At 37.6% G+C, this 15494-nt stretch overlaps 1 protein-coding gene across 10 annotated transcripts in view; it reads left to right on the top strand.

Annotated features, from left to right (window-relative positions):
- The window catches only part of PCDH15 (protocadherin related 15), a 370883-nt gene that overhangs the window by 136853 nt on the left and 218536 nt on the right, over positions 1-15494 (top strand). For 9 of the 10 annotated variants that reach the window (XM_062637927.1, XM_062637929.1, XM_062637924.1 and 6 more), the window contains 2 exons: positions 6654-6762; positions 13197-13309. In XM_062637927.1, coding sequence (XP_062493911.1) covers positions 6654-6762; positions 13197-13309 — 222 coding nt within the window. The remainder of the gene's footprint in view (positions 1-6653; positions 6763-13196; positions 13310-15494) is intronic. The other variant, XM_062637925.1, reaches the window with a different exon arrangement.

The following is a 15494-nucleotide window of genomic DNA, read 5'->3' as shown; positions in this document are numbered from 1 at the left end:
AATTTGCTACACTGTGAATCCAGGAATACAGCTCACATTTCATTTACATACCAAGTGTGGACATTCTGCACCATGTGGTTGGACTCTACATCATCTGGTGGTAAGAAGTATTATTTTAACAGAGCAGAAATCATCAGATATACACAGTGTTGCAAACCAGTAAAAAAGCATGGATTAGGTAAGTTGGCTGCAAATCTTTAGGGTTAAGCAATGTAGATTTTAATGGACGTTTCCTCATATAGGCTTGCCCGTACTCAGGGAGCAGTTTCAAGTCAGAATTTTTGCCATATAAATTTGTTTAGCACCTGTGACAGTTTGTTCAGAGCAATTTTCTGCAGAGGCTTTATTCTTATTTTCTTTCAGCTTCACAGTGTGTTTTAAATCTGTGCTTGGGGTTTTCTTCCTGTCTCTCTATATTGGCTTTCAGTTGAGATCTTAACCAAAAAGTTCAGGATTCTGTATTGTGCCAGAGGAGGGTCAGAAGATCCAATTTACCCTATATTTGTGTATGTCTTAGTATCACATTAGCCCTCAAAGAGTAGCGGAGGAAATTCTCCTGATGTGACACACTGCCTCTCCCTGGTCTTTCCTCACTGATCAAAGGGAGCATCTCTAGGCACTTGTAGCTATCAAAAGGAAGGCATGAAGAGAGGGACAATGGTGAGATCTCCAAATAGGAGTTTTGATATGACATACTCATTTTGACTAATGACAAGGGTTTGTGTATTATCTTCAGGTGAATATACTTTTCTAGTCGATTTCTTACTTTTTGCATTTACTTCACTTGTGGTTGGAGAATGTAGTTGAAATATTTTGTGCATTTTTTTGACATGTAAGTACTTTATGATGGATTTATGCTCATTAGTGTTTTGTCACAGCCCTTGTACTGGCATAGCATCTGAAGCAGCAGCAGAAGATGTTATTGGAATGGTTTTGCAATTCTTCCTGCTGTTTTAGAACTGTGTGTTGGCAATAGTATATGCGTTTCTGCACAGCATGGCTATAACTTAGACAATTTCCAATTTACAGCTTGTATTCTAACCTCACACATTTCTCAAGAGAACACAAAGACAGCCGGTGTAACCATAATGATTCTTCAATTCATCAAAAACTTTGTTGGTTTAATATTATAGAGCTCCCTTTGAAAGGGTTCTGGTTGTCAGCATAAGGTAATTTATGTTGTTTTACTAATATCTTCTATCTACTGAAAAGCTTCTTGCCCTTATTTGCGTAGGGATGAGAGTTCCACTGTCTTTATCAGTAAATTCATCAGCTAAGCCATGAGTATGATGTGCATTGAAGGCCCCTAGGCTTTGTTTGGAGTCCACTGGCTACAGTTAGAGCTCCCTAACTGGGAAGGCTATAAAAATAATACTTTTCAGGATGTAAAAAGCTAGTGTGAAATATCTTATGTTAACTAATCGTGATATTGACCACCTTGTTCTGATAAAATAGATGTATCTGTATTGCTTTACACTGTGAGAGAAACCCAAGAAAAGCTGATGGTTAAATGTGATCCACTGTTTTCTTTGGAATATTTAGTGTCATGAAAAGTTATTACTACAAAATACAGTTCTCAGCGCTTCCTAGAAAATAACATGCTACGCACAAAAAAAGGTAGGAAAAAAAATGAATGTATTGTATGTTCATACAGTTTGGGCATTGCAAAGCATAATGTGCATCTTCCTTAGTTTTTTTCAGATCAGTAATAAAGATTACAAATTGTCAAACGCAAGGAATAGCATGTGTGTTTCAGTGATTTAATCCAGTTTGCTAGACTCTATTTATATATTTTAACCTGTCAGCAGAGGGACAGAGAATCTGATCTTATTTTCTTGAAAATCACTGAACCACTGAATCAGTGAAGACTTCAATTCCTAGGCTAGAAATTTGGATGATTGTATGTATTGGGGTGTTGATTGATGACCAGCTAAACATGAGACATCAGTGTGTCCAGGTAGCCAAGAAGGTCAACAGAATCTTGGCCTGTGTCAGCAATAGTGCAGCCAGCAGGGCCAGGGCAGTGATCATCCCCCTGTACTCGGCACTGGAGAGAATGCACCTCAAATCCAGTGTTTGGATCTGGGCCGCACTACGAGAGAGATATTGAATTGCTGGAGGTATGTTCAGAGAAGGGCAACAAGGTCTGGAGCACAAGTCTTATGAGGAATGGCTGAGGGAACTGGGGTTGTTTAGTCTGGAGAAGAGTCAGGAGGAACCTTATTGCTCTCCACAGCTACCTGAAAGGAGTTAGTAGTGAGATGGGGGTCGATCTCTTTTCCCAAGTAACAAGTGATAGGACAAGAGGTAATGGTCTCAAGCTGCACCAGGGGAGGTTTAGGCTGAAGATTAGGAAAGATTTCTTCACCAAAAAGGTAGTCAGTTATTGGAACAGGCTGCCCAGGTAAGTGGTGGAATCACTGTCCCACAAAGTGTGCAAAAACTGTGTAGATGTCCCTAGTGATATGGTTTAGTGGTGGACTTGGCAGTCCTGGAGGAATGATTGGATTTAATGGTTTTAAAGGTCTTTTCCAACCTAGCTGATTCTATGATTCAGGCCCACAGCTTGGGTAAAGTGGGGAGTTCTCAAGCATACAAGTCCCTGGCCTCAGTTTTTATAGTTGAGCCAGTCAGTAAAGACACTGGTGTTCCTTGGGGGTAGCAGTGCATGCCACTTGACACAAAGTCAGTGCAAGGCACCATGGTGTGATTGTCTGGAAGCAGCAGCAGGGAAACAGTGATTGCTGGCAGCTAGGAAAATGGGCGGGCAAGGGAACTGGGCAACTAGGTCTGCATGCAGTTATTGATGGGAAATGTGAGTGCACATGGTGGTGTGGGGTAAGGAGGCGGGAGAAGTTCACTACTGTGACACAGTAAATGTCAAGACTGAGAAGAAAAAAAAAAGGGAAGTACTTCAAAATGTAGGGGAAGGATGACTTTTTTATAATCTGTTGCCAGTCGAGTGACATAATGTTGTTGGAAGCAATCTCCGTTGAAAAGCTGTCAGTTGAGTTGATTCAGATCAAAATACTTACTTGACAACATATAAAAGTATCTTTCTTAAACTCTCCCCTAATGTTAATAGATATTATAATCTGCTGAATCTGAATAAATTCGATAATCTAGTATTTAGTTATGGTCTTTTCACAATCAAATATATATTCTTATGTTTTCAGAGAAAAATGCCCGGGGAGATGTTTCAGATTTTTCAAAATTAGACAACTTATTGAACTCCTTACAGAAAATGCTTACCTGTTCAGCATTAGTCATCTTATACATGTCCTGCATCCATGGAACAGATCGTATATGTGTATATGAGTGCCTTATAGCTCCTAGGACAATTGTAGCAAACACAGGGTTTACTATGAGTTAGAAAATTATTTTACAAGAATGTCGATTGATTCGGTATGGTTGTGATTTAGAATGGATTTTTACAGCCATGTTAGTAATGAATATATTGGGTAAAAGTAAGTTAACTGTATCTACTTAAGAAATGCCACCACAAACTGGCAAACTGAAATATCAGTGTAAATGAACGCTCTGTTTTTTTAGTGGGCTGTTGCCCAAGGCACTCTAATGTATCCTGTTTTGTCTGGAGTCATACATAGGTTCATGATGCTCCTCCTTTTTTTTTTTTTTTTAATTATTTTTATTTTTTAACAGCCTTTGTGTATGTCTTAATAACTTAGTCTTTCATGTGAATTAGGGCTAGAATTGCTGTCTTTGAATGCAAAAATAAATTCTAAAGATGTAGTTTTTGTCTCATTTGTTACTCTTTTGTTAGTTCGTTTCACATAGGCTAATAGACATAGGAGCTCTTTGGGTGGGAAGCTCGCCTTTGAATCCAAACGAAAGTCTGGGGGCTCTTCCTTTCCATGTGGTTTTATCTTTTACAGCAGCTGGTAATGTTTACTTCTGCCTGTAGAGGCCCTGACCACTGACTCCCAGGAGCACCTGAGGGCAGGCAAGTGACAGCTGAAGGGGTTGTGACTCATCAAAGCAGCATCACCTCAGTTTATGAACTCTTTTTGTGGTTATAAGAGAAACAAAACAAATAAGAAAAAAAACACAATCAGCAACCAAAAAAAAAACCAAACAAACAACAAAACCCCCAAAACACAAACAAAACAACAACAACAAAAAAAGGGCTCAGGGAAGAAAGAAATATCCCTGTGTAATGATCATTGTTATTACTACTATTGATCAAAGCATGTTTTGATTATAATTTTTTTTAGTAATCATTTTTCATAAAAAGTATACATATACCTTCTGAAACAATCCTTCACATGCTTTTACAGATGTATTAACATAATTAATGGCTGTGTCTTTGTGAAGCTGTTTTCATAGTTCTAATTTAAATTTAAGTGAAAAAAGGTCCTTGCATTATCTATTTTAAAAAATATGAAAGTACCTTTAGCTTTGCGTCAAGGCACATCAGCCTATTTGATTCAAAACAGCTTTAAATTATCCCTAAATGTTTCAGCAGTTTGCAGCTGATCTTGTTGCCTTGATATCTTTTAGTTTGAGCAGCCTATTTCATGATGCGTACAGTACAGTTTATATAGAATAAAAATGTAATGGATTGCATGTTTCATTCTTAGTTTTTCTTATACTTTTTCATTTGCTTATATAACTTGCTTCTGTTCAATTGATCTATTTGGTTGGAGGAGTCAGTGTAATGGTAATGGTAGCAGTGCGAGATAAGATATCATTGTCCAAGAAGAACCTGTTTAATTTCAAATGCCGTTTTTCCAGATGCTGCTCTTGAGCTTCTTGAATTGGAAAGTAAAGCACATGTCTTTGTTATCTGAGTTATATTATTTTTGTTATTTTAGTCTAGTTTTGGTGGTCAGGTGCAGCTGATATCTCATTATTGACAAGGCTAAATCCCTCACTGTTTCTCTTGCATATACTCTGGATGTGTTCAGCTTGGCCTGTGGTATTAGTGAGTTTAAAACCTAGCCAGCTTAAGCAAATGAGACTGTTTTGTTGTGGATATGTGTTAAATTATAATGTTGATTTGTCTGAAAGTGCTTCAATTGATCTCCAAATTTAAAAATGGCATTTTAGTCTTGAATGATTTTATGTGCAATCTTATCTCTCAGCATGTAACTTTTATGCGGTCCTAAAGCATTTTAAAAATTCAAATATATGTCAAATATATCTTCTCTCTCTATGCCTATTTTGAGATCATCTTCCTCATTACACTTTTAAGAGTTTAATTTTTTAAAGAGTCAAAAGTGGAAGCAGGCATTTGATGAAGGAACTTGCATTCTCATTGGGAAGTGTGGAAAAAGCCATGAGCAGAGAGGTAAAGTGAGGAGGTACCAGGCCCTGGATCATGAGACTGGAGAAGCCTTGGTGGACCTCAGTAACCCATAGAAAATGACTTCTGGGTGGGCAAACTGTGGGCAGAATAACTTGTGTTATTGCTGATGACCATATGCCTGCATATCCAAAATTACAGGAGGGGTTACTAACTGTTGCCTGTTGCAAACTACTTTACATCCATTCCTGTCTTGGTCTCATTCTGGCTCAGCTCTTCTCCCTCTAGGTTTATTGACAGACATCACTAAAGCTCTTGCAGCTTTCTTCCAGATCTCAGCAGGAGGATTTCTAAGGGCTGTGCCAAAACTTGGCCAAGTGTGTGCACTTGTCTCATTCCTATCCCTGTGCTAAATTTCAAGTTCTCTCTTGCAGAACATGGAGTAATAAGAGTTTTCCAAAGGAAAGGCTGCCAGGATTAGTCATAGATAGACACAAATAGGTGTCTGTTTTTTTCATAGAGGTTATTAAACATTTTTGCCACACAAGAAGGGGAAGGAAAAGACTTCTGCACATACATTCATGGGTTAACTACATTTCTAGTTGATTAAGCAACCAAGGTTACTGAAACTCCTCTTTTGCAGTTGGGAATGGCACCTCTGGTGTTACCAATAGAGACTGCATCAGCATAGGAAAACTTTAGAAAGTATTTGAAGCAACTGTGAGGTTTAAGTGCTATTGAGTAGGTACAGGAATGCTATTAAGTTGGTAGGTGAAGAAATGGACATACGAATACCAAACAAGATGAAAGCCTGGAAATACTTCTTCTGGCTTTCTGTTTCCATGTTTGGCATGCAATATCACTTCTGAATAATGATGTGAATTACTGCAGTTTCCATCCAAACTTTTCAAATGTACCTATCCTTGAAATGTCTGTACCTCAGCTTGAATTCCTTTTGCAGTATGTATTCATGTATCAGAGCCACTCTAGCTCCTAATGATTCTCAAATTCAGTTTTGTTTTCTTTCCTTTTTTGAAGCATTTCCTGTATTTCAGGAATGATGTCTGAAATGACCGATTCATGGGACTTTGTAGAGACACATAGTCAAGATTTGCTTGAACATTTGTGAGCTTCCTTTCCTTGAAGATACTATTATAGTATAAGATCTATCTCAAAGGCAGGCAATTGCTGTAGAAATATATGTTGCTGCCTTAATTTTGATTTCAAAAGGGACATGTGCTGTAAGTATTCTTTTAAATGAGTATTTTTTTCTCCTGAAATTTCAGTGAATGTCCCTTTCAGTGAGATGTTTTTGTGTTAAATCTAAAGAGCTGGCTACTGGCTTTCTGGTTTTTCTGTTTCAAACCTATCTGATTTTTCATTTCAGGAACATGTGAACCCCATCAGTGTCACTCCACCCATACAAGCCATAGATCAGGACCGAAACATCCAGCCTCCTTCTGATCGACCAGGCATCCTCTATTCCATCCTAGTAGGTTGGTGTCTGCTATTCTTGCTGTCAGTCACAATCAGCCACTTTATTATGCCTAGCCTGTAAAAGATTGACTGAGAGAGTGGAAACCTCATAAAAATTCGTATTGTAGTTTGTGGGATATTTGAAATCATTGTTCTACCTATTTACGTTTAATTTCAATTTAGATGGTTGCATTATTTATTATAATTTATTCAGATTAGATTCACAATTGTCTGGCTTAGTGAATGGAGCCTCATGGCAAGCAAAAGGAGAGAGACTTATCTGCTCATAGCTATGCTGTAGTGCGTTTTTCATTCACAGGTGCAAAGGCACAATAAAAGATGATAAAGAAAAGCAATTAGAACAGGTTCCATTGCAAAAGTCTTTTGGTGCAAAGCAACTTAAAGGGTCTTACTGCAGCCACCTTGAATTTTGTTGCTTGTATGCTTGCATGCTTTCCCTTGTAATTTAGTGTTTGTTTAGTAACTGTGCTGTTTTCTGGCCAGAAAGGAATGCAGTTCTAGAAAGAGTTCAAATAATAGCTAATAATTTGCTGGAGGATTCTGTATTCTGCTATAGATTTTTGTTTTATTTTGTTCCCTGTATTTTGGCATTAGTTTCCTATTGCTCAGCTTGTATGATCTGAAAATGGAAAGGCCTAAGGGAGCAGCTTGCACTTGCTGTCCTCCACCTGCCCTACTCTTCCCAAAGAGACTGATGTAGTAATTTGTGCCCTGTGACTAGCATGGGACTTGAAAGTTGTGTGTTTTATGAAATCTTATCTTTTTAATGTTTGCTGTGTTAAACTGCAGCTACATGGCTTTCTCACCCATGGACAGGTAGAAGTAAAAATTTGAATGAGCAGATTGAGTAACTTTACTTGTAATTAAAAAAAAAAAAATAGGGGGGAGGGGGAAGTGAGAAAAATAGTAGGTTTGATGGTTTGATACGTCTGTCATTTTAAGAGCCATCTCAGAGGGTACAAATGAATCACTACTGTAGCAGGTATCATTGTACTGAATGTGCAAGTCCTGAGTTCTGTGTGCAAAATGCAAGAGCCTGAACCCTCTCAGTGACAACGAACTGGTCTTCTAGCATTTCCAGGGCCCTACTCCCAGGACCATGGCAAAGGACAAGGCCATGGCAGATCAGCCTCAGCATGGCAGACTTCAGCATCCTCTAAGAAAAGAAATCAAGTTTTGTTTGGATAGCCATGAAGCAAGCTTTGACTTGGTTTATTTATAAATTGTCTTGCTGCCTTTGTAAGTTCTGCTATTGACAATTATGCCCTAGTGCAACATTTAGTCCATTTTTTTTTTTCAAGTTCTTTACATAAATTGCAAAGTTCTTCAGGAGTGTACTAATTAAAAGTTGCGTTTCACTAACCTGTGATGTTTTCAATGGTTGGGTGACTGTTTTGACCTGTAAGAAATAATTCAGAAAGATGTATTATAGCAATTTGGTTTGGGGAATTTTCAATTGAAAGATTATCTCTTTTTTCTCTCTCTCATTGTTTTTTCTTTTTTTCTTTTTCCCATTTTCTCCAAAAGGAATTCTTTTTAGATTTTAAGTCTGTCTTTATCTTTTCCAGTATTCAGTGCTATTTATATTTTAACCTTTACCTCAGAAAATATAAAATAGTCTTGCAGGAAGTAGGCCTTGCAGCTATTTCTTGTTATATGGATTTTTCCCTTGCTTTAAATCTAAATGTAGTTCTTTATATGTTTGGATATGTCTTTTTAGTCTGAACTATGCACATAAAATAATAAGCTAGTTACCGTATGAGAATGATTTTTAATTGTATTTGATTTGACTGAGTTATAATTTTTTTCTTCTTTTACCCTGCTTTCTTACTCTCTCTGAACAATTGTACAAATCAAGTCCTGGTATATGCTTTAGGCACTATGGATATTAGGTATGAAATCTGCAGATCTTTCTCGGTGTCTTTATGATCTACTCTAAAGACACATTTATTTTAACAAAGCCCATCATTGCTGCAGTGATAACTCACTTCTATTTGATGTGGCTTACTAACCTTATCCTTAAGTGCACATAAAGATCTCTGCCTGTCTAACTTTCAAGCTAACTAATCCTTCAAGTGTTCAGGTAGTTGTCTTAAGGCTGCTTTTGTTGAGTCTAGTGATCTTCTCCATGTGGAGGGTACAGGTGAACCCCTCCAGTTCAAACAACAGGTTACCCTGCAGTTCATTGAAAAGTAGTTTAAACAATGCACTCAGTGAGGTAATGACAAATGCCTGTGGAAGTCTTGTTACACATTCACATGAGCATAACACTGCTGAACACAAAACTAACTTGAGGGTAAGGCACTTGAGAAATGGAGAAATAGCCCAAGTGTGTTAGTAGCTCGTTATTTTTTGCTTTCTTTCTCATTCTGACCTCTGAGTTCAGTCCTCTCAAAGAATATACCGAGATGTCTGAATTTACTTGTTCAAGTGTTTAGGGACTGATACTGATAAAACAATAGAAGAATAGGTCTTAAGTATTCTTGAGGGTCATTCTAGTATTAGAGAACTAGTTACAACATTGTACTACTGGGATTATTGTCTTCTATTTAAAGTATTGACTAAAATACATAATGAAAGTACTACCTTACCAAGTACAATAAAGTACTTCAGAAAATGGGATTGGACTGGGGCCATGCTATAATTTTTCATTTCTTCAAAAATGTCTGATGTCTTTACATTTGGAAGCATGATGTTTGGAAATTATTTTTTTTCCATACACCGATTTTTCTGGATCATTGCAATAAACCCTTATATAGTGTCTGGCTTATGCAAGTATGTAAACAAGACCCCTGTTTGCATGTATCATGTGCACAATAAAAAAGGGGTAGAAGCTAGCTCACCCTCTCTCATCTTCAGGTTCACCCTATTTTTTTCCTTAGTGGTAACTGCTGCTCAGCCTGTACAAAGATTTTCCCTTAGCTGTTTTTCCTTGTCATTTTAAAGCTTCCTTTTCTCTGTTGCTGGCCCTTGGGAAAAGTAAATTTTTTCATCAAATCATCATCTTCTGGTTTTGACCCTGGAAATGTCTTTGTGATTTCTGCTGCAAATTATGGACAAATAAGTATGTATTTGGCTGATATTTAAATGAAGAGACAAAAAAGCACAGCAACATTTTTTTTTTGGGGAGGGGGGGGTTGTCTCTCCAGTCCTGTGAGCTCCCTGATTCATTTGCTGGCAGGCAACATGCCCCACAAAAGGCCTCCTCTGTCTCCAAGAAAAGCAAACCTAAGAGTGCTCTTCATTCTGGGGACATACCTCGGTAAAACCATGTTGTGGTTTAGCCCTAGCCAGCAACTGAGCACCACACAGCCACTCGTTCCAGTGGGTTGGGGGAAAGAATCACAAGAATAAAAGTGAGAAAACTCATGGGTTGAGATAAAGACAGTTTAATAAGTAAAGCAAAAGCCATGAACACAAGCACAGCAAAACAAGGCATTCATTCACCACTTCCCACGGCACATGTTTAGCAATGTCCAGGAAAGCAGGGTTCCATCACATGTAATGGTTACTTAGGAAGACAAACACCATCTCTTCAAACGTCCTTCCTTCCTTCCTTCTTCACCCAAATTTATATGATGAGCATGAAACCATATGGCATGCAGTATTCCTTTGGTCAGTTGGGGTCACCTGTCCCAGCTACTAGATAGCTTTAAATTTCTCTGCTTTTCCTGGGTTACATTTTCTTACAGGTTGGACTCATGAGAAACTGGCAGTTAGGGATGTTGCAAACAGTTCTTCAGCCAGTAATGCTTGTCATAATATGCAGGTGACACATTTTGAAGGCCCACCATTACAGCTGCAGTAGGAAATTCCTCCTTTCTGGAAGCAGATCAAGGCAATGGCATGGACTGAGGGTTGCTCTGCTCTGTCAAAATACAAATATTTTGTCTATGCAGAAGCAGATATCTCTGTTCCTGGAAAACTTCTACTCTCACAGTTTAAAGTTTCCTGGATTTTGGACCATTCCTGTGGGAGGCAGCAGCTGAGCAGGCATCATCAGCTAGGATTCAGGCAATCCAGATCTACTGTACTCTAATTTTTACTGACTGATGGTTCTTGCTGTCTTTTCCTTTACCTCTTTGGTTTCGAATTTTTGTTTGTTTGTTTTACCCTTGGATTCTTTCCTGACATCCTTATGCAATGTTAGCTTCATCTTCCCTGCTGTAGATCACTTTGTACCTCTTATAGCCACCTCTATTCTCCCCTATGTATTTGTTCTTCTTCAGGGAACCTCTTATTTTCTACTTTTTTGTTGGATTTGCATCTAGTCCTCAATCTCTTGATTTTTCTTAGCTTCAGTATCAGCCCTTGTGTTGTGTAGCCTCCTAAAACTACAGCAATCTGTTACCTGCCAAAAGCTTGGAGGTCCTGTTGGATGCCCAGTGCTTATAAAAAATTACATTAGTTAATTAAGATGAGAAATTAAAAGGTGGGGCAGGGGGAAACTGGTCTTGGAGCTGGAAACTCTGCATTTATGTTAGTGGTATAATGGTAAAAATAATCCATAATGGTTCTGCTGCTACTCTCTGGGTCTATGGAATACATGTATACAGAGATGGCTGCAGAATATGTATCTAGAAAATGGTTATCATTTGATGAGTTGCAAAATTATTTCACATAAATTTCTAATCATTCCACTTGAAAGGTAAACAAATAAAAACATCATTTATCAGAAAAGTGGTCTGTCTGTGTTGAATCCTATGCCCTATTAGGCTGGATTGAGGATTTGGCATAGCAATATTTGTCCTGCTCTCATGGCTGCTCTAAGATACCATATCTGATGAGGTCAGAGAACTTACTGGGGCATTTATATCATTATGCAGGAGTGCTTTATGCTTTTCAGCTTCTACACAGAACTATACCTAGACATAAAATGCTCAGAATCTTAGACCTGTAGTCAGTATTTTGGTTTCTTTGGATATTTCTAGTAATACTGACAAGATGTGAGATGCAAGGGTTCATGATGTTTCTAAGCAATTAGGCTTTCTGAGCTCTGCCCTCTTCAGGTTTGTGCTCTCACACCTCCCCAGCTGAGCCAGGCTGGCTCATGGCAAGTCAGTCAAACCAGAATAAACTAGAGACAGGGACTGGAGAAGATGGATAGTTTTCTGCCATGTAAATGAGGAGAGAATATCCCTTTGTCTTAGGAAAAAAAAAAAAAAAAGGAAAATGAAAAAAGGTATAGCCTCTGTTCCCTTGATTAGCAAGAGACTATGGCTGAACAGTATCCCATATGTTTAATGCCTCATCCTGCCCTGGTAATTAATGCTCCACCATTGCTACTTTTTTTGTGTGCACTGTCTTTGAGAATTCTGTCTCAAACTAGCTGCAGTGTATTTCTTACCTCCTCCTGCATCAGGCTGTACTGCTACAGTCTTTTGGCTTGAGCACAGTATCATGGACATGTTTTTGGGCTGCAGCTGCCTGGTGGGCCAGCCTAGGGTCCAGGCAGAGGTCATGACTGTCGTCATGCTTTGCAGTAGCCTTTGCTGAATCTCCATGATTTCACAAGTCTGTTCAGGCTCTGACTGCTGCTTTTTTTGAAGAGTTTTGAAGGTTGAAGAGTATCCTGGAAATTTACAGCCATGAAGACACAATTTTCTGTTGACAATAAATGGAGATGGTTAGATAAGGTTTCATCTGGTGCTTCCTCACAGATGGGAAACTTCTTTTCTTAGAAGGGTTTCTAAAATAATGTATCTGCTATTATTACTTATGTATATATTATTAATAATGTGTCTAAAGAGCTTGTCCATGGGTACAACAGAGGGCTAGAAGATCTAAGGTATTTAAAATGTGCATTTTAAAATGAAAATGTCAGGGCATCATTTGTGAGCAATAAAATGGCTGTCTCGAACTTAGGGATAACATTTTCATCACATAAACTCACTGTATATTTTCTTTGTTTAAATGTGTACATTCGAAAAATGGTTCATAGTGCTCATTGCTTTGTGAATGATGTCAGCATATGTCCAGTGGTACCTCAGGAGAAACATACTTCAAAGCTGGAGAAAGAAAATCCCAGTGGTATGTGTTTAGCAAGTTGGGTTTCAGGAACGTGGTGGGTAGGAGTGGAACATGACTTGCAGTGAAAGCTCATTTCTCCATATGTCCTCTTATCTGATTAGATATCTCCTGGAAGCTGAAAAGGAGAATTTCCACCAGCTGTAGGTGTGTTTGGGCTCTTGTTGTCAAGTCCTTAGGAGTTCCCAGTTAAGGAGCATCTTCATGGTTAGGGAATGTAATGAAATAATGATAATATTAAACACATAATGTTAGTAGTAACCTTAAGATCCACGCACACACAACAACATTTTATCCTTATAATGATATGATTTGGTTTTGTTTCTTGGGCTAATAAATAAATCAAATATATTGTTTAACTAAATTTTCAAAAACATTTGTTCAAACCTCGCTCTTTTTTTTACAGGTACTCCTGAAGATTATCCACAGTATTTCCATATGAATCTCACAACAGCAGTACTGACACTACTAAAGCCAATAAACAGGGATTTACACCAGAAGTTTGACTTGGTTATTAAGGTAATTTTGGCTGAAATTATATTTCCTGCTTAGTAACAAAAAGCTCTACTGAAGGGAGAACTTGTTTGTATTTCCTGCATTTTGCCTTTCGGGCCTCATTTAGCACAATCACAGGGAAAAAGGGTGTGAAGTATTTTTGGAAAGGGAATGAATCATGGTAGAGTTCTCTAACATTTCATGTTACAGTGATAATTGTATGAAAATAGTGAGTTTGCTTTTTATGAACTCAGTTGTCCAGAGATTGCATTTGTTCTGTATTTCAGGTTTTGCTATATTTATTGGTAAGCAGAGTTCTGCTGTGACTAGGACACATGAAGAAACTTAGGTTGATTAACATCTGAATAAATATGCTAAGAAGTTAGAAGTTAAAGCCCTGTAGTGCTTTGTTTGATTTCATTGTTGTAATGGTCAAAATTCAGCAGCCATATACAGTAGCACAATACAGCAATTAAAATAAATCAGTTACACCTGGTACCACATTATGTTCACTTAAATAGCAAGCTTTGTTGTTAATGGAACTGTTTATAGGCATTATTAGGTTCATATTGCGGTGTTATATGTTCAGTCAAGAGGGTAATAAGGAAAATTATCAGTTTGTAAGAATGATAATATGCCACCTGCTAGAATAATAGAAGTTTTAATGCTGTGTTGTTCAGGGACATTTTGAACAGGTATGTCTCAGGCTTGTACTGAATCAGGTCTTCATATTCTTGTGTTGCACATTCTCAAGTTTGTATTTCTCACCGTGTTGAAGTTGAATCTGATTCTATTTTATCTGGAGGGGCACAATGTGTGATGTTTCCCTTTAAACAAAAAATATGGTATTTTTACAGGGCTCAGTAAATTTAATCTTTAAAATATTCCCTCTGATATCAAGTGTATTTTTTATTTTGTGCCAAAAAAAAACCCATGGAGAACAGTGAAAAAGAAAAGATTATTAAGTCAGTACCTGAATATTAGAATGCATGATGTAAGATGGACAGGAATTGGGTTCACTTATCTGTGGTATAAAATTTCATGGCTGATAAATGTTGAATATCAAAATGGGAAAAGCTAAACTTCTTAGTAAGACATGCTGGTTTTCAGCCTCTCTGCTATCTCCAGAAGATATTTGATGATAAAGAGGCAAACTTGTTGGCCATCTTAGGGAAGCTCCTGTCATTGCCATTACCTGCAAAGGAACAAGGATTTTTAGAAAAGAACATGGGGATTTTTTTTATTATTTTGTGTGTGTGTGTGTGTTCCTGTTGAAATTTCATGTGGCAGTTACAAGGCTGTCACAGTAAGCAAGTGTATTTAGGCTTCCTAGTGTTAATAATACTCTAACTAAACATATAGTCTATATGAGACCTAAAATATTTAAGGCTGTGAACACAAATAATGTGTTCTTTTCCTTTACTTATTGTTACTTTTATTATAAAAGATTGTTTCTGGGATGCAAAACCACACCCCATAGTACTTATTCCTTTTTTGACATCAATTGCTGCTTTTGGAGTAAGTTTTATTTCTAAATAAATAAAAGTCGTTTGAAGATTGATGTCCATAGAGGACTTCCATGTCTCTTTGGAGAGCAGACTATTTGGTAAGAGAACAATCTCCTCTGAAGCAGGTGGTCCTGCTTTACAGAAAGTAGTTGCTAGAGAAATCAAACCAAAGCTGCAGGCAGAGGGAGCACACTTTCAGCAACCTTGAAGGCTAAAATGTAGTTGTATCTTTGATCGGCAGCTTTGCTGAAACATCTTCTAATATACTCAATAAAATAATATGCCTATTCAAACTATATTTCCTTAACATTGTCACTATGGTAGCTATCTTTCTCCTGGAGGATAATGATTTGTAACAGGAAGGCATGTAATCTATTTAGTCCTCAGTAGAGTTAACTTCACCTCTGATACCTCTTTGCTTGTAGAAGGGGATAAAGCTGCTTAAAGCAAATGGCAGAAGCTTTGATCACCATTCTTGAGAAAAAGCCATAACCATGTAGACATGAGACTACATTCTTGTTACTAGCTCTAAAAATTGTCAGGTTTTTTGTTGTTACTTGGTTTGTTTTGGTTTTTCTGAAGTACGTATATCAAAAGGAGACAAATAGCCGAATTGATGCACTTTGATCCTTTCCTATTCAAACATCAGCTATTTATCAATCAAACAAAATGTAACCTGACAGTTCTATTAAAATCAATTT

This window comes from Pezoporus occidentalis, unplaced genomic scaffold (assembly GCF_034315485.1).
Source record: "Pezoporus occidentalis ecotype Australia unplaced genomic scaffold, CSIRO_AGI_Poc_V1 ctg54, whole genome shotgun sequence".
NCBI lineage: Eukaryota > Metazoa > Chordata > Aves > Psittaciformes > Psittacidae > Pezoporus > Pezoporus occidentalis.
The sequence above is the reverse complement of the archived record's forward strand: the minus strand, read 5'-3'. Positions and strand labels throughout refer to the sequence as shown.